General features: G+C 49.8%; 1 protein-coding gene across 3 annotated transcripts in view; it reads right to left on the minus strand.

Moving 5' to 3' along the window:
- Positions 1-17,588, minus strand: part of HOMER3 (homer scaffold protein 3) — a 35,729-nt gene extending 18,141 nt beyond the window's left edge. For 2 of the 3 annotated variants that reach the window (XM_079960853.1, XM_079960852.1), the window contains exons 1-4: positions 17,431-17,588; positions 16,926-17,057; positions 933-1,092; positions 193-349 (exon numbers count right to left, since the gene is read on the minus strand). In XM_079960853.1, the coding sequence (XP_079816979.1) occupies positions 193-349; positions 933-946 (171 nt within the window). In that variant the 5' untranslated portion in view covers positions 947-1,092; positions 16,926-17,057; positions 17,431-17,588. The remainder of the gene's footprint in view (positions 1-192; positions 350-932; positions 1,093-16,925; positions 17,058-17,430) is intronic. The other variant, XM_079960854.1, reaches the window with a different exon arrangement.
- Between the last annotated feature and the right edge of the window lie 3,075 nt (positions 17,589-20,663).

The raw sequence follows: 20,663 nt of genomic DNA on the forward strand, positions 1-20,663 counted from the left end.
CACAGTGACGGCCAACAACTTGGCTTCGAAAGAGGATTGCATGGAGGAGAGAGCTATCAAAGGTTACTAGCCATGATGGCTGTGCTCTGTTTCTACAGATTATCTCTCTTTTTTTTTTTAAAAAAAGAAGCTTTTCCAAAGTGCATGCCTATAATGGGGTTTGTTTTCTCCTGCTCTTGCCGCCACTCTCACCTTGGTGCCTCCCACACTGATGATTCGGTAGACGTTGCGTGTGGCATCGTAGAAGTAGGAGACGGTCAGCGCGTGCTTGCTGGTGGGGATCCAGTTCCTCTTGGTGGCTGGGTCGATCTGGAAGATGTGTGCCCTGGTGCTGAAGATCGGCTGCTCCCTGCAAAGGAGGGCGGGAGCAGAAGGGGGTGCTGAGCAGCGGCTGAGATTGGCAGCCAGCAATTGCTCCCCCACCCACCCAACCCACCTCATGTGCTCTCCTGCTTAGTGCCAGGCTATATCTGAGAGACCTTATTCCCTGCACTGAACCTGCCTGGGCTCTGAGGTCTCGGGGCAGAGGGTCCTCTCTTGGTACCACCACCCTCTCTGCAGGACGGTGGCTTCTTGGTTGCTCCCAGACAGCTTGGGAACTCTCCGTTCCTAGAGAAATTAGACCAGCTCCCTTCTTGTAACTCACCTTTGGTCCCTTTCCCCAAAAACGAAGCTAAGTTTCTAGTCCTCATTCTTCTGAATCAAAGGCTATAGGGAGATAGGAATCGGAGGGTCGATCTCCCCAGCTCTAATGATTCAGCTATACCCATTCCCTGGAAACTGAAGCCCCCAGCCCCTCCCCACCAAGCAACGATCGATTCATGGCAGCTCAAAGCTCAAAATCAAAAGAGGGATTTCAAAGTCTTGGCCTTTGTTAGTTTGAATGTTAACACAGAGACACGGGGGAGCGGAGATTAAGGCAAGGCTGTTACCTAATTGTTGACATTGGTTAATTCTGACCGAGGCAGATGGTTAGGTGACAAGTGGGGGTTGGGAGAGGGGTCTGAGAACGGTCATCAACCATCAGGGTAGTCCTTTCTGTCCCTGGGCGAAATTCCCAGTTTGGTTGGGGTCTGGCGGGCGATTCATTTCCTAGCGATGGAAAATGACGGCTGTTAATTGACACACAAAACACAGGAGAGAAAGAGACCAAGGCAGAAAGCAATATTGCTGAGCAAGAGCCAGCCGGCCAGAGGTTTTCTGAGCTGTTAATCTGTAATGATTCTGGGCCACTTAGGAAGAAGCGGGAAGGAGGGAGAGACAGACACAGAGAGAATCAATCTTTGCAATCCCTCTATACTGGGCTCCCATGTCTCAGGGAGATTTAGATTTCCTGACACCTAGAGAGGTGAATGCATCAAGAGTGCCGCGACACAAACAAATGTTGCATCTCTGCTTCCTTTGCTGAATGTATTTTTTAAAAAAATGGTAGGTGGTGATGATGATGATGATTCTTAATTGCATTTGCATGCAGCCCTTCATCTGCAGATCTCAGGGCTGTTCACAACATAAAAATACAATACAGTAGTTGAAAGTCTGATGAGAGGCTTGGTGTGGGCAGCAGACCTGGTCCCTTGCAGCCTACCACAGCAAAGCACATTCGGGAATCAGAGAAGCAGAGAACCACAGATTAAAAACAAACCAACCCTAGATGATACAGTGGTACCTCATGTTACGGTCGGGATCCGTTCCGGAGGCCCGTCCGTAACGTGAAATGCCCACAACTCGAAGCGCTGCGTCTGCACAGGCGCACGGCGTGATTTGGCGCTTCTGTACATGCACGAGCAGCAAAACCTGGTCCGGTACTTCCGCGGGATGTAAGGCGAAAAGACACAACATGAAGCGGATGCAACACAAGGTATGGCTGTACAATGGGACCATCGTTTTCAAGACAACCCTAGTCATAAGCCGGGCAAATCTGGAGCTAGACTTGATAATGCTGGAATCTTTTAGTTGGACTTTGAGATTTTAGTTTACAGAAAAGCCGAGTAGGAGTTAATGAAATTATGCGTGACATGGAGAAAGTGGACAGAGGAAAGTTTTTCTCCCTCCGAACACGAGAACTTGTGGACATCTAAGGGAGATTCGGAACAGGTCAAAGTCCTTCTCCACACAGCACAGAAGAGGATAACACAAATCCATGGAGGAGGAGACAGCTATTGATGGCCACTAGTCAAGATGGCTTTGCTCTGCTTTTGAATACCAGTCGCTGGGAGTCACAGGAGGGGGGAGGGCTTGTGTTCAAATCCTGCTTGCCGGTTTCCCACAGGCAACAATTTGGCCACTGTAAGAAGATGCTGTACTAGCTGGGCTGCTGGCCCGATCTAGCAGAGCTCCTCCTATGCTTTTATTTTAGCCCACTCATTCTCCGTGCCTCTTTCAAAGTTTCGTTTGTCATCTTTTAATTTGCACCTGCCGTTCTAACTGCTCTCTCTGGCTTTAAATATATTATAAAACGGAATGAAGAAATATTTACCAAGGAGGAGACACACACATACACAGCTGGGATGGTTCCCTTCGCTCTTCTTCACAATACCTCACTGAGCAGGAGCAGTCTATCTGAGGAGTGTGGGCTCTGAATTTCAGCAGCTATTCTTAAATCACCCTCATAACCCCCTAGCCCGGCTCTTGATGCAGGGGCCTGGCAAGGAGATGCATCTGTCCGGAGAAATCACACCATTTATTGTCATAACCTGGTCTTTGCTTTGAGACGGCTCCCATGCTTGTGGTCCAAAATTGCACCTTTGGGTCATGAACTTACGCCAGTGGTTCTCAAACTTGTTTCTCTGGGCCACACTTTGAGAATAAAAATGTGCTTGTCCCACACTGATTTTTGTTGTTGTTGACAAGAAGCATCTTGAAAAACAAAAAGAAACCATTCCTAGCAGTGCTTGGTTTATAACACAAACGCTACTACTTTGGAAATTGGGCTACTACACAAACGCTCATCTCGCTTTATTGGCCGAGGGAGCCGGTGTACAGCTTCCGGGTCATGTGACCAGCATGACTAAGCTGCTTCTGGCGAACCAGAGCAGCGCACGGAAACGCCGTTTACCTTCCCGCCAGAGCGGTACCTATTTATCTACTTGCGCTTTGACGTGCTTTCAAACTGCTAGGTTGGCAGGAGCAGGGACCGAGCAATGGGAGCTCACCCCGTCGCGGGGATTCGAACCGCCAAACTTCTGATCGGCAAGTCCTAGGCTCAGTGGTTTAACCCACAGCACCACCCGTGCTTGTAATTATGTACTTTTCATTTTTCAATAAAGAATATATATAAAATATAGGTATACAAACTCAGAGGCATGAGCTTGCTTCTGTTGGGTAATCTCTGGCTAGTGGCTCCCTGGCTGTGGAAAGCTCTCCCCAGAGAGGTTAACCTCTGGCACCTTCATTCTATATTTTTAGGAAACAGGCAAAACCGTTCCTCTTCAACCAGGCCTTTGGGCGATTAATATCCTTCTGTGGGAAGGGGGTTATTATGGTCTTGATGTTTTGGTTCAATTATTTTCTTGTGTTTTATCTTGTATTTTATTCTGTGAACCACACTGAGATCTTTTGATGAAGGGTGGCATTTAGTAGTAGTAGCAGCAACAGTAGTAATAATAATAATAATAATAATAATAATAATAATAATAATAATAATATAGTGAGTCTAATTTGAGACAAACTCATCTCATCAACACAAAGAAGCCTTGCTGTTTTCTGATCTTTCATATTTTTTCTCAGTATCGCTAGATGCTCTCTTATTTTGAAAAGATTCTGACCCACATTCTGCAAATAAATAAAAATGTATTTTGATACTAGACTATACTACCCTGAAATGCTTAGATGTTTCTCTGATCATCCTGGGATCTTCCCGCCACACTTGCCACCCTCCCCTGGCACCACCCCCCCGGAGGCAGGGTTTGGGGGTCCCAAGTGGCAGGGACCGATCTGCCGACTGTGTGACTCCCACACCGACTTCCATGACAGGCGCACATTCCAGCAGGCCATGTCCCCCGCCCCCCACCAGTCTGCAGGCTGCCTTTTTCTCTCTTTCGTTCTTTGGCTTGCTTACAGATGCTTCCAACCAGCCGTTCAGGCTGCAGACAATGGCTCTTGCTCCACTGCCAGAAACGATCTCCCTTTGCTGATTCCTTTATGCCAGGCTGCTCTTTAAAAAAGGAGGGGAAGGCAAAGAGGAGCAGCGTAGCCTGGTCAGTTGGCAACCCATCTGGGAATCAAAACAAGGCCAAAGGAAGGAAGCCAGGGTGGTTGGGGGTTCAAGATCTAATGCACAAAAGGCTTCCTCCATATCCTGCAACATTTCTCTGATGAAAATAGGGACATCCTATTTAGCGGTGGTGGTAGTAGCAGTAGTAGTGTTATATCCTGCCCATCTGACTGGGTTGCCCCAGCCACTCTGAGCAGCTTACAACATACTGTATACAGAAACATAATACAGTCATACCTCGGGTTAAATATGCTTCAGGCTGAGCATTTTCAGGTTGCGTTCCGCAGTGACCCGGAAGCAATGGAATGGGTTACTTCTGGGTTTCGCCGCTCGCACATGTGCAGACGCTCAAAATGACGTCACACGCAGATGCGGTGAATTGCGGCATGCGCAGACGCGGGTTGCGTTCTGCTCAGGATGCAATCGGGATCCGTTCCGGAGCAGAGGTACAGAGATACAGAGGTATCACTGTAATTATTATTATTATTATTATTATTATTATTATTATTATTAATACCCTGCCCATCTGGGCAGCTTCCAGCAAAATATTAAAATACAATAATTCATCAAATATTAAAAGCTTCCCTAAACAGGGCTGCCTTCAGATATCTTCTAAAAGTCTGGTGGTTGTTTTTTCCTTTGACATCTGATGGAAGGGCGTTCCACAGGGCAGGCGCCACCACCGAGAAGGCCCTCTGCTTGGTTCCCTGTAACCTCACTTCTCTCAGGGAGGGAACCGCCAGGAGGCCCTCAGAGCTGGACCTCAGTGTCCAGGCTGAAAGATGGGGATAGAGAAGCACCTTTAGGTATACTGGGCCAAGGACGTTGAGGGCTTTAAAGGCCAGCATCAACACTCTGAATTGCACTCAGAAATGGACTGGGGGCCAACGTAGATCCTTTAGGATCGGTGTTATATGGTCATGGCAGCAGCTCCTAGTCACCAGTCTAGCTGCCACATTCTGGATTAATTGTAGTTTCCGGGTCACCTTCAAAGGTAGCCCAACGTAGGGCACATAATAAGAGAACATAATAAAACATTACACATTAAAAAACTTCCCTGTGCATGGCTGCCTTCAGATGTTTTCTAAAGGTTGTATAGACTCCGTGACACATGCACGCACTGTATGTAGCGATGCCACACAATGCACCCTATGTAACAACGCCATGCATGTGTCGTACGTAGCGGCACAACACATGCGCAGCCAGTGGTTTGCCCCGCCCCGGGTGTCGGTTAGCTTTCATTCACCCCTGATTCAAGGATCAAATCAGAAACCAGGACGGCTTCTGTAAATCCGAGGCTGTCCCTGGAAAATAGGGACACTGGGGGGGGGGCAGCCTGCTTCTTTCCCACAAATGTTCAGACTGGATATGCAAACACTGATGTAGGACAGGCCTGCACCTCCCATGTTGTTAAGCACAGAATCTGTGTGAGATTTCAGACCTGGGAAAAGTTTTTTTCAGGATCATATCCCAAAATCACATGAGAGCACGGAACCCCAATTGGCTGCTGTGCTCTCGTAATTAAAAATGGGACACCCCATTTCCCCCCCCCCCCAATGCAGTTGCAATGTAAAATATAGGAATATAGGTACCGGTAGATGCCTTATACAGTGGTACCTTGGGTTCAAACACTTCGGGTTACAGACTCCGCTAACCCAGAAATAGTACCTCAGATTAAGAGCTTTACCTCAGGATGAGAACAGAAATTGCGCAGTGGCGGCAGCGGGAGGCCCCATTAGTTAAAGTGGGACCTCAGGTTAAGAATGGTTTCAGGTTAAGAACGGACCTCCAGAACGAATTAAGTTCGTAACCAGGGTTACCACTGTACTTAATGCTTTATTATGTTTTTATATATGTTGGAAGCCGCCCAAAGTGGCTGGGGCAACCCAGCCAGATGGGCTGGGTATAATAATAACAGCAGCAGCAACAACATTAACAATAAATGATGATGATGATGATGATGATGATGATGATGATGATTATACCATCTGAATTTGTCAATATTCAATCAACGTATTACCCGGCAAAAGAGCAACAATCTGAAAGTGACCAGGGGCAGACTTTGGACTTTCAAAGTTCGGCAAGCCCCAAATTCCCCATGCCCCCACCTCCCGTTCTGCATGCCTACTATGTCACAGTTGCACCCCCCACCCCCACCCCCACCTCAGTGGCCTCACTCCCTCTGATCTGCCTCCAAAGCTTCATTAACTACAAACTCCAAAATCTGGGATCCTGTTGAATCTGGTGCCAAAGTTTTGCAGTCATTTTGCAGCAAAACCCCCATGTTTTGCAGGACCCCACAAATGTGGGGTTTTCGCTGCAAAACAACTGCAAAGCTTTGGCACCAGTTTTGAGGCGATCCCATATTTTGAGGTTTGTAGTTAAGGATGTCTGCCTCCAAAGTGGCCTTTGACAGAGGACAGAGCAGGACCAGCTAAGCAGGTGGACGTCACGTGAAGCAGCCGCTGGGACTGCACCTTTGCAGTCTCGACATGCTCAGCTCAGGACGTTCTTCGGAGCATGCCAGCAGCCTCTGGTTGCCTGGAGGCCATGGGAGAGCGCTTCACGCACGGCTGCGGAGGGCTTTGAAGAGGCACTTAGAAACCAGCCGGCCACCAGCAGGGCCTGGCGGGGAGAAAGGAGCGTCTCCGCATGTGAGCGGGTGTGCGTGTCCTGGGGCAGAGGGGCATGCACACGCGTGCGTGCATGCGAGAGAGCATTCTCCTCCGCATGCCGGCTCCTCGGGACTCTTGAAGCGTGCAAGATTGGCGCTTGATTGTTCGCAGAGAGAGAGAGAGCGCGCAAGGATGCTGGAAGCATAGCAAAGAGAAATGAATGGATCTCTTTTTAGATATAAAAGGAGCAGGACAAAGCACAGTGAGGAGATGGGAATGGCAGGGGGGGCATGCTGATAAAACCAGCCTCACGGAGAGAGGAGGCATCACAGCGCAAAGGGGGAATTGGTCGGAGCATGCAGGGCCACAGTGGTGAAGCTTTTTGCTGCTGGGGGCCACCTGGCTACAGTGGATGGAGCCAAGGGCCACAGGGTCCCCTTTCTCTGCCTGGCTGCCTACACACCACACATTCAAAGCATGTTTTCATCCCAACCCTAGAATTCCGGGAGCTGTAGCACATGCCTCCATGGCACTGTAACTCCCAGCACCTTTAGAAAACTACAGTTCCCATGATTCCTTTTGGGGGGATAAATGTATGCTGGCAAAAACCCCTTTCTGCTGCCCCTTGCACCTCTCTTCCTGGGACTGCATATGGTTTTGGGGGTGCAGGTTGCTCACCCCCCCAAAAAAAGTAAATCCAGAGTTGATGCTGTTGCCCCCAGGTCTTCTTTGCAGGCTTCCCATGGGCAACTGGCTGGCCACTTTGAGAACAGGACGTTGGGCTAGACGGGCCACTGGCCTGATCCTGCCACGGGGGTCTTCTCACAACCTTGCTCTTGGGGAAGCAGAATCATAGAATTGTAGAGTTGGAAGGGACACTGAGGATCATCTAGCCCACCCCCTGCAATCCTACGGGGATTGAACCTGCAGCCTTCGCATTAACATCAGCAACATGCTCTAACCAGCAGAGACTCCTAATCTCACGGTCGTGGGTTCGAGCCCCACATTGAGAGTCCACTGGGAGTGGGCAGGCCTTTTTGGACCCTGGGGTCACAGCCTGCAATGCAGTGGGTTGGACTAGATGGCCCTCAGGAGCCCATCCAACGCTACAATTCTATGCTTCTATGGCAATGCACCCAGCCTTCCCTTTTCCACGGTAACTTTCAAGCCTGTTTAAAAATAGCCTCCGAACGCTCTCAGGTCAGGCCAGCCGCCTCTCCTTCTCCCCGTTTTCTTCTCTGAGCTCAGAGGCTTCGCAGCAGTAGATGCTGACAATGCCTGACTTTGCTGCTCACTCTCTCTCTCTCTCTCTCTCTCTCTCTCGGGGGGGGGGGGGCTGAGAAATTTCCATCCTGCCACATGGAAATAAATGCCATTTGCAGAGAAAAACCCACTGCACAGCTACTCCACAGGCAAATTTTCCCTTGCCCTGGTTCCCTCAGGTTTTTCAAAGCGACTATTTTAAAAGCAGGAATGGGTAAAAAAAGGAAGAGATGAAAGAGTGGAGGAGGTAGAGAAAGGACTACAGCAACCTCTGCTATTCAGTCATGTGTGTAACTCCATCTCTTCCTGTCCACACTTCCTCCCCCCCCCTTCATTAACTCTGCCTCTCTCCTGGCCGCCCTCCCCCAGACATCAGCAGCTGCCAGGCCAAACCCCTCTCCTCACCCAAGCCCCATCTGCATGCCTTGGTTTCGTATCCTGGCCTTCCTCCGATGAACTGGATAGCTCAGTTGGCAGAGCAAGAGATCCTTAATCTCAGGGTTGGGGGTTTGAGTTCCACCTGGGGCAAAAAGGTTCCTGCCTTGCAGAGGGTTGGACTAGATGACCCTCAGGGTCCCTTCCAACTCTAAAGTTCCATGAATCAAACTCTGGGTGGGGCAAGAGAGTCCACTGGGAGTGGGCAGGCCTTTTTGGACCCTGGGGTCACAGCCTGCAATGGATAAATGCTTTAAATTCTGCTGGCTTCTCTGAAAAGGGATGCAAAGCAATCTCTAGGGGACTAAGAACATCCTTGCAGGATCACCACTGGTCCAGTGGTGGGGAACCTGCAGGCAGGATCCTGTGCACAAGAGCAAGGCTTTTCCCCTCCCCTCCTGCCGTTTCCAGCCACTGATACTCAGAACAGAAGCATTACTTCTGAATAGGCAGGGCAGAGCCATTGTGATAGCTTCACCCAACATGAATTTGCCACCTTCCCCAGCAACTTGCATTCCACGTTGAGCAAAAGATTCCTGCATCGCAGGGGGTTGGACTAGATGACCCTCATGGTCCCTTCCGACTCTACAATTCTATGAGTCTATGAGTGGCAGACTGACGTCTGCATACAGAGGACGCATCCAGCTGCGTGGCTAATAGTCTATCCTCCTCTAAGAATTTACCAAATCCACTTTTAGAGCAATCGGACTGAGCGGCTGCTAGTTCCACAGATTATTCTGGTCTCGTGGGAAATGCTTTTTCATTCTATTTTTTTTCAAGACCCCAGTAACCCCCCCCCCTTGAGGGAAGAAAGGAAGGCTTTTTGCACATCCAGTATGACATGATCTCCTCTTCCCTGCCAAAACACTGAAAGGGGGTCGCTGGGCTCCTGTTGCCAACACCTCCCTCTCTCTCTCTCCTTCCAACTTTTAAGCAGGTGCCCAGCAGCATCCCTGACCACATGAGTTATTAAAATAGTTCTCCTCCTCTCCCCCCCCCCACAATTTCCAAACTACCCCTCCCTGCTGTGTCTAAAGGGGGCGTGAGGGGAGGAAGGAGATTCTGATTGGTCTCTGCTGACCACCTCACCCATCCAATGGGAGGCTTTGCAATGGGGGGGGGGCTGCTAGGAAGAGGGAAAGCGAGAGAAGGTGGAAACCACCAGTGGGCTGAACAGATCTTGTGCATTCATTCCCTTCATCCCTCTCCTGCAACCTCCAATCTGCAAATCTCCCTCAGGGCCATCTTTTCTGCAGCCTCAAAAATCTGCCCCTTCTTCAGGTTTGGTAAATTGTGCCTTTGCCTCATCCCTCCTCCTGCCCTCCTGTGGGCCTCTGCCCCTTCCTCCCCTCTTCTCTGAATTTCATCCCTGCCCTTGGCCTGAGAGGGCCTCTGATTGGGTGCCACGGTAGAAGAGGAGGGGGGCAGAAACATCCCGACATGGGTGAAATTCCAACATGGAGCACAAAATCATAGAATCATAGAATTGCAGAGTTGGAAGGGATCCTGAGGATCATCTAGTCCAACCCCAGCAATGCAGGAATAGGCTGCTGTCCCTTCGGGGATCAAACCTGCAACCTTGGCATTATCAGCACCACACTCTAACCAGCTGAGCTATTGCCCTATCTATATAAAGAAATACTTCCATGGCCTGAGGACCAGGGTTTGGGGAAACCCACTGTCTGGTCACAGTGCTGCCAGCAACGGGTGTTGCCAGAGGAATAATAATAATAATAATAATATGCCGTCCATCCAACTGGGTTGCCTCAGCCACTCTGATGGCACCCAACCAAATATTAAAAACAACAAAACATTAACCATTAAAAACTTCCTGATACAGGGCTGCCTTCATATGTCTTTGGAAAGTTAGACAGTTCTTTATCTCCTTGACATTTGATAGGAGGGCGTTCCCACAGGGCGGGAGCCACTATGGAGAAGGCCCTCTGCCTGGCTCCCTGTGGCTTCACTTAATCGCAGGGAGGGAACCACCAGGAGGCCCTTGGAGATGGGCCCCAGTCTCTGGGTTCCAGCTAAACAATGTTGAAATAATGCCCCTCAATGAGGCCAAACTTAGATTCACAAAATGTACCCCTGCGTACCCCCAGCAAAAAGCACTGCATGGAACTATATAGAGACATCGGCTGACTTCACGGTTTTTCCCACATTGTGATTTTTGCACAGCACACACATACACACATCATGATTCGTAATATATTGTCAGGTCCAAAACTATGAAACAGATATCAGGATATGGGCTTCAAAGTGGTTTTGGACAATATATCCATATATTTCCCAGCCCCCCTCCCTCTACCCTTCCCCAAAGGCTCTCCGTGATCTACTGCATCTATTTGCTGGGTATGGGCCTTTGCGGACCCTGCAAGCCCTGGACCTCTACAGATTCTCCAAGGAGGAGGCCAGCCTTCTTTGCAAACTCCCTGCCTTCACTTCCCGCGGCTGCCTCACATCCAATGAGGCAGCGAAGGAGACGCAGCAGAGAGCTGGCAGCCAGCCCACTGCCGTGCTGAGTCAGCTCAGCTGAACCGGCCAAGGTGAGAGTTTGCTCCTCTCTCTCTTTTTATAGCTCACATGGCTTCATGCACATTGCCCTGAACGTAGAATGAGAAGGGTATCCCCCAAACCCCCCTGCAGGAAATATGGTTGGTCAGAGGTGGTGGCGGCACGCATCCTGTCTCAAACGGAACGGCAGGAGCCCCACACTATGTCCATGGGGCTCGCACCTTGCGGAGGAATCTCACTCAACCCTTAGAGAACCATCAGGGCAGTCTGATGTGAGCGGGTGGAAAACAGGACTGTTTCATTCTGGAGAATAAAAAGGATTATAGGGGAAAGGTTATATGGGAGAACATGTGAGCAGAATTCAGAAGAAGATAAAAGGCTCAGGAACTGGCATTCCCAGGTACAGCTAAGGAGGAGTCTGGAAACCTGAGAGGAGCAGGGAAGGTTTTTCAATAAATCAGTGGACTGAAGTTAGTGAGGACTGTCAGGTGCAGCCCAATGCAGGGTCACAGGTATTAGAATCACAGGATCATAGACTTGGAAAGGACCCAAAGGTCCTCTAGTCCAACCCCCTGCTATGCAGGAATCTCAGCTGAAGCATCCATGACAGGTGGCCCCCAAACCTCTGCTCAAAAACCTCCGTCAGCTCTTACTGTCAGAAAGCTTTTTCCTAATGCTGAGCTGGAATCTGCTTTCTTGTTACTTGAAGCCATTGTTCCCACCCACGGCCTCATGCAGGTTTCCTCAACCTCGGCCCTCCAGATGTTTTTGGCCTACAACTCCCATGATCATTAACTAGCAGGACCAGTCGTCAGGGATGATGGGAATTGTAGACTCAAAATATCTGGAGGGCCGAGGTTGAGGAAGCCTGGCCTAATGATTCAAAAGAACGAGAAGCCTTTCCGATGAGTGCCATTAACTACAGTGCTCAAATGAGTGACTGGAAAGGGTTTGAGTTTTTAAATAAAATAGTCATTAAAAACGCATCATCATCATCATCATCATGAGTTATGGTAGTTCTATTAGCGCCATTTATGAGCTTGATGTCAAACCAGGTTGTAAAACAGCATCTGCTTAGGGGTTGCGGTGAATGCTCACTGATGGCTCTGAACAACATCATGTTCACCGGTGCATGTGGGGAACAAGGACGGGGTGGGGGTGGGGGGGGGTCATGCATGCAGGAAAAAGCACAGTGTTTCCAAAGGTGTGGAGAGCCTGTGACAATTCCACTTGGAGCAGCTAGAAGTGGATGGTGCCAGTGGTGGTCTCAAACTTCAGGGGCATCCTGCACAACACCAAACTTTTACACACAGCCCACCTCTTGCCTTCCATTCTGCATCCTAGTTGTGGTGCCCCTAAGGCTCCACGCCCAGTGCAAGCGAAGCAGCTGCACTCCCTTAATTCAGCCTCTGGCACCAGAAGTCAGCGCACCTGGAAGCAGTCTGCAGTCTGCCGTGAACCTATGGTTGCCCTCTTAAGAACATAAAAAGATTCATGTGGATCAGGCCAAGGGGGCCCATCTACTCCTCATAGCAGCAAAATACCCTACAGAACTTCAGATAGACTGCCTCTGGGCCTGGAAGTTCCATTCCAACCTAAGAGCCCTGCAGGATCAGGCCAAGGGCCCATCTAGATAAGCACGAGAGCCCCCTCCCCTCATGGGTGTAGCCAGGATTTGTGTTGGGGAGGGCAGGACCAAGCTACCTGCAACACTGTTGGTCAGTTTGTAGAAGCCACGCCTATTGCTCAGCAGGCGGCTGCCAGTTGCCAGAATGCGGCACAACTTCATCCAGGTGACCTCGGCAAGCATTTCAATTGCAAATATTCTGATTATTTCTACTTTTAGTAAAGTATTTTTATTCACCTGATTTGGGAGGGGCAGTTGCCCCCGCTGCTCCCTGGCTCCACCCATGCCTCTCTCTCCTCCTATGGTTTCCAGCAACCGGCATTCAGAACATGGAAGCAGAGCACAGCCATTGTGGCCAGTAGCTGCCAATAGACTTCTCTTCCGGGAATTTGCCCAGTCTTTTTAAGCCCTCCAAGTTGGTGTCCATTGCTGCTTCCTGCAGTAGTTCCTTCCATAGTTCTATGCACTTTCACAGGAAGGACCATGAACCCAGTTCTAACATCACTATAAACGTAGTATGCAGCCCCACATTCCTTTGGGAGGGTGGGCGGGATATAAACTGAATGAATCAATGAATGAATGAATAGGATAAGAATAAGAGAGAAAATCCTTTCACTTCCTTAGTCTCTCGCAAAAGGGTGGGTGATCCTTTTTTCTTTCCACTTTTACATCCCCACGTGCCCATGAGGTCCACACAGATCAGCTAGAGCAGAAGCATTATCCCCATTTGTCAAATGATCAGTCTCATAGAATCATAGAACTGCAGTTGGAAGGGACCCCAAGGGTCATCTAGCCCAACCCCCTGCAATGAGGAATCTCAACTAGTTTATGCATAACAGATGGCCATCCAACCTCTGCTTAAAAAGCTCCAAGGAAGGAGAGCCCGCCACCTCCTGAGGGAGACCGTTCCACTCTTGAATAGCTCTTACTTTCAGAAAGTTCTTCCTGGTGTTTAGTTGGAATCTCCTTTCTTGTAACTTGAAGCCATGGGTTCGAGTCTTACCCTCCAGGGCAGGAGAAAACACACTTGTTCCCTCCTCCATGTGGCAGCCCTTGAGATATTTGAAGATGGCTCTCCTATCCCCTCTCAGTCTCCTCTTTTCCAAGCTACACATACCCAGCTCCTTCAACTGTTCCTCATCTGGCTTGGTTTCCAGTCTCCTCTCAGTCTCCAATTTTCATGACCAGGGAGAGAGCGGTCTACATCTGTGCCCTTGTCTACTCCCCCCCCCCCCAGCTTTGGACGTATTTCATTTTTTCTTTTTCCACCATAACAAAACTGATGGGGTTTACAAGGGCCTTGCAGAACTGGGGTGTGGAGTTGATAGAGCTCCACTGAACAACGATGATGAGTGGACAGTTCTGTATAAACCCATCATTAATGCAGTCTTCTTGCTCTGGTGAGCCTTTCTGCTGCTTAGCTTCAATGGTCTCATATTCCTGCAAGGGCCTCTCCAGACTGTAGTTTTTTGTGGGTGTATTATTAATTATTGTTGTTGATTACCCACCCTTCACCCAAAGGTCCCAGGCTGGGTTAAAACACAATACAGTGGTACCTCGGGTTAAGTACTTAATTCGTTCTGGAGGTCCGTTCTTAACCTGAAACTGTTCTTAACCTGAAGCACCACTTTAGCTAATGGGGCCTCACGCTACCGCCGTGCTGCTGCCGTGCAATTTCTGTTCTCATCCTGAAGCAACGTTCTTAACCTATTTCTGGGTTAGCCGAGTCTGTAACCTGAAGCGTATGTAACCCAAGGTACCACTGTACAGGCAGCCCCCAGTATTTGTGCATTCAAGATGTGTGTGGCCCTCCAGCATTTCTCTGATGAAAATAGGGACGTCTTATTCCATAATAATATTATTATGGAATAATTTTACTACTTATATCCCGCCCATCTGACTGGATTTCCCCAGCCACTCTGGGGAGCTTCCAGCATATATAAAACAATATTAAAACATTTAACATTTTTTTAAAACTTCCCTCTACAGGGCTGCCTTCAGGAGACTTCTAAAGGTTGTCTAGTTACTTATCTCCTTGGCTTGGGGGTCACCATACGCTCCCACATTTCCCCCATGAAAACAGGGACGTCCTAAAGAAAAGCGGGACACTCCAGGATCAAATCAGAAACTGGGACACCGAACCCAGAAGTGACCCAGAAACATCATAAGACGTCACTGAAATGTCACTGGAATGGGAGCTTGCCAGCTTTTCCAATGGGTTTCAATTATACGCGAGGTTCAAGGTGCCTGGGAACATAAGCACCACATAAACAGGGGGCTGCCTGTACTTCAGTTTACAAATTTAATCCGTTCCGGAAGTCTGTTCTTAAACCAAAACTGTTCTTAAACCGAGGCACACTTTCCCTAATGAGGCCTCCCACCACCGGTGCCCTTCGACCGTTCAGATTCCGTTCTTAGACCGAGGTAAAGTTCACAAACCCGGACACTGCTTCCAGTTTTGCGGAGTTCGTAAACCAAATAGTTTGTAAACAGGGCTGTTCTTAAACCAAGGTACCACTGTATTTAAAACAACATAAAACCAATTACAACCCTTTAAAACAAGGTTGCTCTTAGATACACACACCGTGAGCGTTGAAAGCCAGGGTAAAGAGGGAAGTATTTAACATTCTCCAAAAGCCAGACAATGAAGGTGCAGGTTGTCCTTCTGCAGGGATGTCCACAGCTTAGGGGCCACCACAGAGAAGGCCTGATCCCTCTGGGCTGCTCCCCACCTCTGAGAGCAGAGTAACCACCATGAGGCCCCCTCTGACCTCAGGACCTGAGAAGGTCTGTAGGGAAGGAGGCAGTTTTTAAGGTTTTTGGGGCCTGAGTCATTTAGGGCTTCTACGATATTATTATTTCCTCACTAAAGGCACCCAAAACGACCATGTCATTGGCACAATAATAGTGCCTTTAGTGGTGGTTACCCTTGACTGTCTACACATTGTTCTGCATTATTACTTGCTCCCCCCAGTGTTGCAGTGATATTGCAACAAAGTCGGGAGAAAAATAAACAAGCAAGCAAACCCCGAACTTTGGGGATATGAAAATTTGCAGGATGTCCAACCCAAAACTCTTGCAGGCGCCAATAGTGTTGAAAACCAGGTCACACGTTACCGTCCCGATGCCATCACGAGCGCAAGTCATCGCGAACGCACGCTAAAGAAGGACCCCTAGACTATACAGCTACCCTGGCGCACTTCCTGAACACTTCGCTGGGTCGCCCTGTGGACGCCCTGCCTGCTCAGAACCCAAATTGATTATGAGAGTGCAACAGCTGGGTGTGCCAGGTTCAAATCCTGCCCTGCTGAGAAGCCAGAGTTGGCTTCACATTTTGCATCCAATCAGAGGCTCACCTATGTTCCCTTGCGCCCTTGGCAAGGAGCCATATTGGTGCCCCCTTTGCCCTTTGCCAGAAGAGCCTGCGCACCTCACCCGGCCGCCCAGAGCAGCAGAGGAACAGCCAGGGGAGCGGGCGGGATCCTAGCCACTCCAAGCCACCATGGAGAGGCGGAGTTATGTGGGGGGCCCTGGGCCCCTGCATCCAAGAAAAGAGAGGCTGGAGGAGCAACAGGCAGTTGCCCCAGTGGGGGTTGCAAGATGGGATTTGTGGAGGTAATGGTGGGGCGGGAGGGGGGCGTGGCGGCCAGCTGACCCCTCATTCTCCACCCCACTTTCTCCAGAACTGGGGGTCGGGTGAAACTAGTCAGTGAGTAGAGTGAGGCACCCCAATGATCCATCCTGCCTTTCAGCAGAGAAGAGCTAGAGAGGATGACCGAAAACAGGACCGCTTTTTCTGTTGTTATCATCATTGCTATTGTTACTGCTATTGCTATTATTTAAAATGAAACTTCTTGCACCCTGTGATGGCCAGAAGCGGGGGGGGGGGGGGGCTGGGGAGGGGAAAGAGGAAGAGAGCCTGTGGCAGGATCACTTTAAAAGGTCACTGGCAGCAGCAGAGGGAGAAAATAAAACCTCCCCTTCTGCAGCAGAGGCTCCCGGACCAGAATCCTTTTGCTCCAAATGAGAACCTTGTGGCAGAGAATTTCAGAAGAAACGCCTCTCCCCGGGACCTCGAAACTTTCGAGCGTTTCAGCGGTTTGGCTTTGTTGCAAATCTGTTCATTCATGGGAAGCAAAATCTTTTTTTAACAAAACCCCGCACAAACATAGTTTTTTGTTTTAGAAAGTGGCAAAAAAACATCACCCCAATTCTTTTTGTGCAAGCCGTGCACAAGTCAAAGGCTGCTTCTCACCCCATCTTCGTCTCTTTTCTTCCAGGTCTCCTCTGATCCTTTCCACGTTGCTTTCCCCACCTCCTTTCTTCGGCTCTTTCTCTCCGGATCCGGATCCTCCTCAAATTTCCGGAATTTCACTTTGGGAATCCACTAGTTGGGAAGCGGGAGGAGGGGGACGGCGGGGGGGGGGAGCAGGGCGGATGCGGGCGGACAAAAGGGAGAGATTTGAAATACTGGATGAGTCTGGAGCCATGCATTGCAAAGGCAGATCACCCAGACCGGAGCGACCCCCCCCCTCTCCCCGCAAACCACAAAGGGGGTCCCCACACCCACGAGGGAGCCCCGCCAGAAGAACTTTGCCTCTCCCGCTGCGCAGATGTGTGTGTGTGTCAGGAAGAGGGTGGAAACAGAGGGAGGTTGTCAGCTGGCTCCCCCCCCCCGGGTGTGTTGCAAATATTTCTCCTTCTCTAAGCCCGACCCCAAACATTTGCAAATAAATCAGAATCAGAGTCGGTCTCCTTACCCGTTTCTATGGCCTTTGGTGGGGTAGCTTGGCAAGGTCTTTGTTCTCCTTTTTTCATTAAAAAAAAAAATTTCTCTTCCTTCCTCCACCAACTCTGCTTCATCTCTCGGTCACATTTCTTCTTTGAGTTATTTCCAAGGGCTGGGGGGGGGGGGGGAGTGTCCTATTTGTCGGCTCCTGAGCGCCACCTGCTGGAAGGCTCTGGCGCGCGTTTGGCTTGCAGACCCTCTGCGGGGGCGCAGGGTCACTTTCAGGGCCCCCGGATCTCTTTGGGGGCGAAGCGGCTGCAAGGACAGGGAAGGAAAGGGGTTTTGTTTTGTTTTAAGCACTGCTGTGTTTTTAATATATATAATGGGGAGGGGCGCAACCTTTTCATCCTGATCCTGAGAGCCGTATCACCTTCCCAGGGAGCCTTCCAGGGGCCACACACTCTATGTTTCTATCATATTGTTATTTTTGTCATTACTATTATTACTATTGGGGTGTTAGGGGAGGTGTGGTCGTTTGACCACCTTTGGTCGTTTGACCACCCTCCACTCAGCTGAGCTCTCACCTGTAGTTCCTGGAAGCTGTCAGCAAGCGACAGCGACCACAATCCCTGGAAGGGGCTCTCAAGACCATAAAGACTTCCCCTGCATGTGAAGACAGGCTCCAGGAGATGGAGCAGATGAGACCAAGAGTTTCTGCACAGGTTGAAGAGGGGAGTGAGAGGCAGATGTGGCTCATCACCCTGGGCAAGGAAACTCTGATCCTCAACCTCTGCTGCCTTGTGGGATGTCTTCAGGAGAAGAAAAGGGCAAGGACTAAACCCTGCACAAATCTGAAGTCCCTAAGATGGCTGGATGGTGTCTTGTCTGCAAGGGGTTTGACCAGAGGACCCTTGGGGTACCTTTGCAATGCTTCAGTTCTATGAGCGTCCCCAACACGAAACTCTCAGGCAGAACTGAAACACAAGAGCACCTCTCTCCCTCCCACGATTTGCATGATCTGTATAGGGAAGTTTTTAATGTTTTATGTTTTATATCTGCTGAGGGATGCGGGTGGCGCTGTGGTCTAAACCACTGAGCCTTGGGCTTGCCGATCAGAAGGTCAGCAGTTCAAATCCCCGCAACGGGGTGAGCTCCCGTTGCTCGGTCCCTGCTCCTGCCAACCTAGGAGTTCAAAAGCATGTCAAAGTGCAAGTAGATAAAGAGGTACCGCTCCGGCGGGAAGGTAAACGGTGTTTCCGTGTGCTGCTCTGGTTCACCATGATCCGGAAGCTGTACGCCGGCTCCCTCGGCCAATAAAGCGAGATGAGCGCCACAACCCCAGAGTCGTCCGCGACTGGACTGGACGGTCAGGGGTCCCTTTACCTTTACCTATATCTGTTGGAAGCCACCCAGAGTGGCTGGGGCAACTCGGTCAGAAGGGTAGAGTATAATGATGATGATGATGATGATGATGATGATGATGGCTGGTAGAAGCCCTTGGGGATGTGTGCAGGGGGAAGTTTCCTAAATTAGAACTAGATGGACTTGCTTTGGTATATTTCCAGCAGGACTCAGAAAACATCCATTCATTTACTTAAGTTTATAGATGGTGGTTGCTTTCTTTTTTTGCTATTTTTTCCTCTCCCTTTTAAAAAGACACCTGTCCTCATTTCAGAGGTTAGGGATCCAACAGCCTTTCAGAGGGACTCCCCTTGAGCTGGCTGCAGCACCAGCACCCAGCACCCCTGCCCTGGGCACAGCCTCCTTCTCCAAGCAGGAGCCGTCTTGGGGCTCTGAGTCAGATCCTCGTGTGGAAACTTGTGAACGGCTGGGTGATTAATGCTCCAAATAAAAAGCACCCCTTCCTTTCCTGTCGAACATTTGGGAGAGGCACTTCTGATCCCAGCAAGACGGGACAAGGCACATAAACAGCGCTCCCAGAGCATGGCCCACAATATGCCCACATCCCGTTCCAGCCCCCGCCAACCCAATTAAGACAATCTGCCTCATGCCCAATAATTAGTTTCTAAAATGAGCCTCAAGGCAGGTTGAGGGTGCCCCTACTTGCCCTACTTTCTAAGGTGTCTTTAGCACCATTTGAATTTTGTCTTATTTGTCCATGGTGGTGGTAAAAGGACAGGAAGGATGGAGCAGAAAAAGAAAACGGGTGATGATGCAGAGCATGGCCTTGTCCGAGCGCTTGCCAAATCACACCTTCCTGAAAATAACTCACTTTATCCACCAGTGTCGAAATGAAGTTCAACAAACCCTTCTTGCATGGGTTCTTGTTCCAGCTTTGCCTCTTCCTATCAGCCTCTGCTGAGAAAGAAGGCAGGTGATTTTGCCCCGCTTCTGAATTCTACCACTTTGAGGGGGTTTTTTCCTAGTCAAGTGGTATGTAACTTTTACAAAATAAAATGGGTGGTGCTGGCTCATTCAGTCGTTCCCAATGTAGACACACAGAGGAAGTACCTATCCTCTGAGGAGGCTGCAAATTGCATCCCTGCATGAACCGCCGCCACCACTCTGGCTTTCTCTTCTTCCAATCAGCCTCCACCGCGGAGGTATGCAGTTCTGACCTGTCTCTGCATCTGGGGTGACTGGATCTGTCACTTCTGATGCAGAGATGGAGCAGAATTGATGCCTGCCAGGAGGAGGTTCCCGGTTGCACCCCTGCATGAATGTCTGCTCTGGGTTTCTTCTATGAAGGATGGACTTCTCTTCTTCCTACACACTCAGGCGCAAGGAGCGGTTTCTGATTTTAATTTGGTGTGTGAGAGAGGAATAAGCACACCTTGGAAACCATTTGAGAAGAAATGAATGTGTGATGGTGCAGAAATTTCCTAAAAGGAGGGTCACGTTTGGATGCCAATGGAGACAGCTCACCAAACAAACTACTTGAACAAACGACTGCACGGCATCCACCCTCCAAAAACAAGTGTGCTCCTGCTTGGGCTTTCTGCCACCATCCCCACACTGAGCAAGGCATTCCACCATTTCCCAACTCTGGGCTGCTGTGCATGCTTTTAAGAAATGTGTTTTGTTTTCTGCTGCAAACCTTGTAGTTCCCTCTCTCTGGCATGCTGACACTTGTCTCCCATTTCTCACTTACCCTGTTCTGGGGGCGATCCTGGCAGCATTCACCAGCTGCGCTCGCTATGAGGATGAGCAACGAGTGCCCTGGGACTCACATGCTCCCCCCCATGCGCCACCAAGTTTCCGACAACTGCGCTGACCAGCAGCAACAAAGAAAGGAATCCTGGC

This window comes from Podarcis cretensis (assembly GCF_951804945.1).
Source record: "Podarcis cretensis genome assembly, chromosome: 18".
NCBI lineage: Eukaryota > Metazoa > Chordata > Lepidosauria > Squamata > Lacertidae > Podarcis > Podarcis cretensis.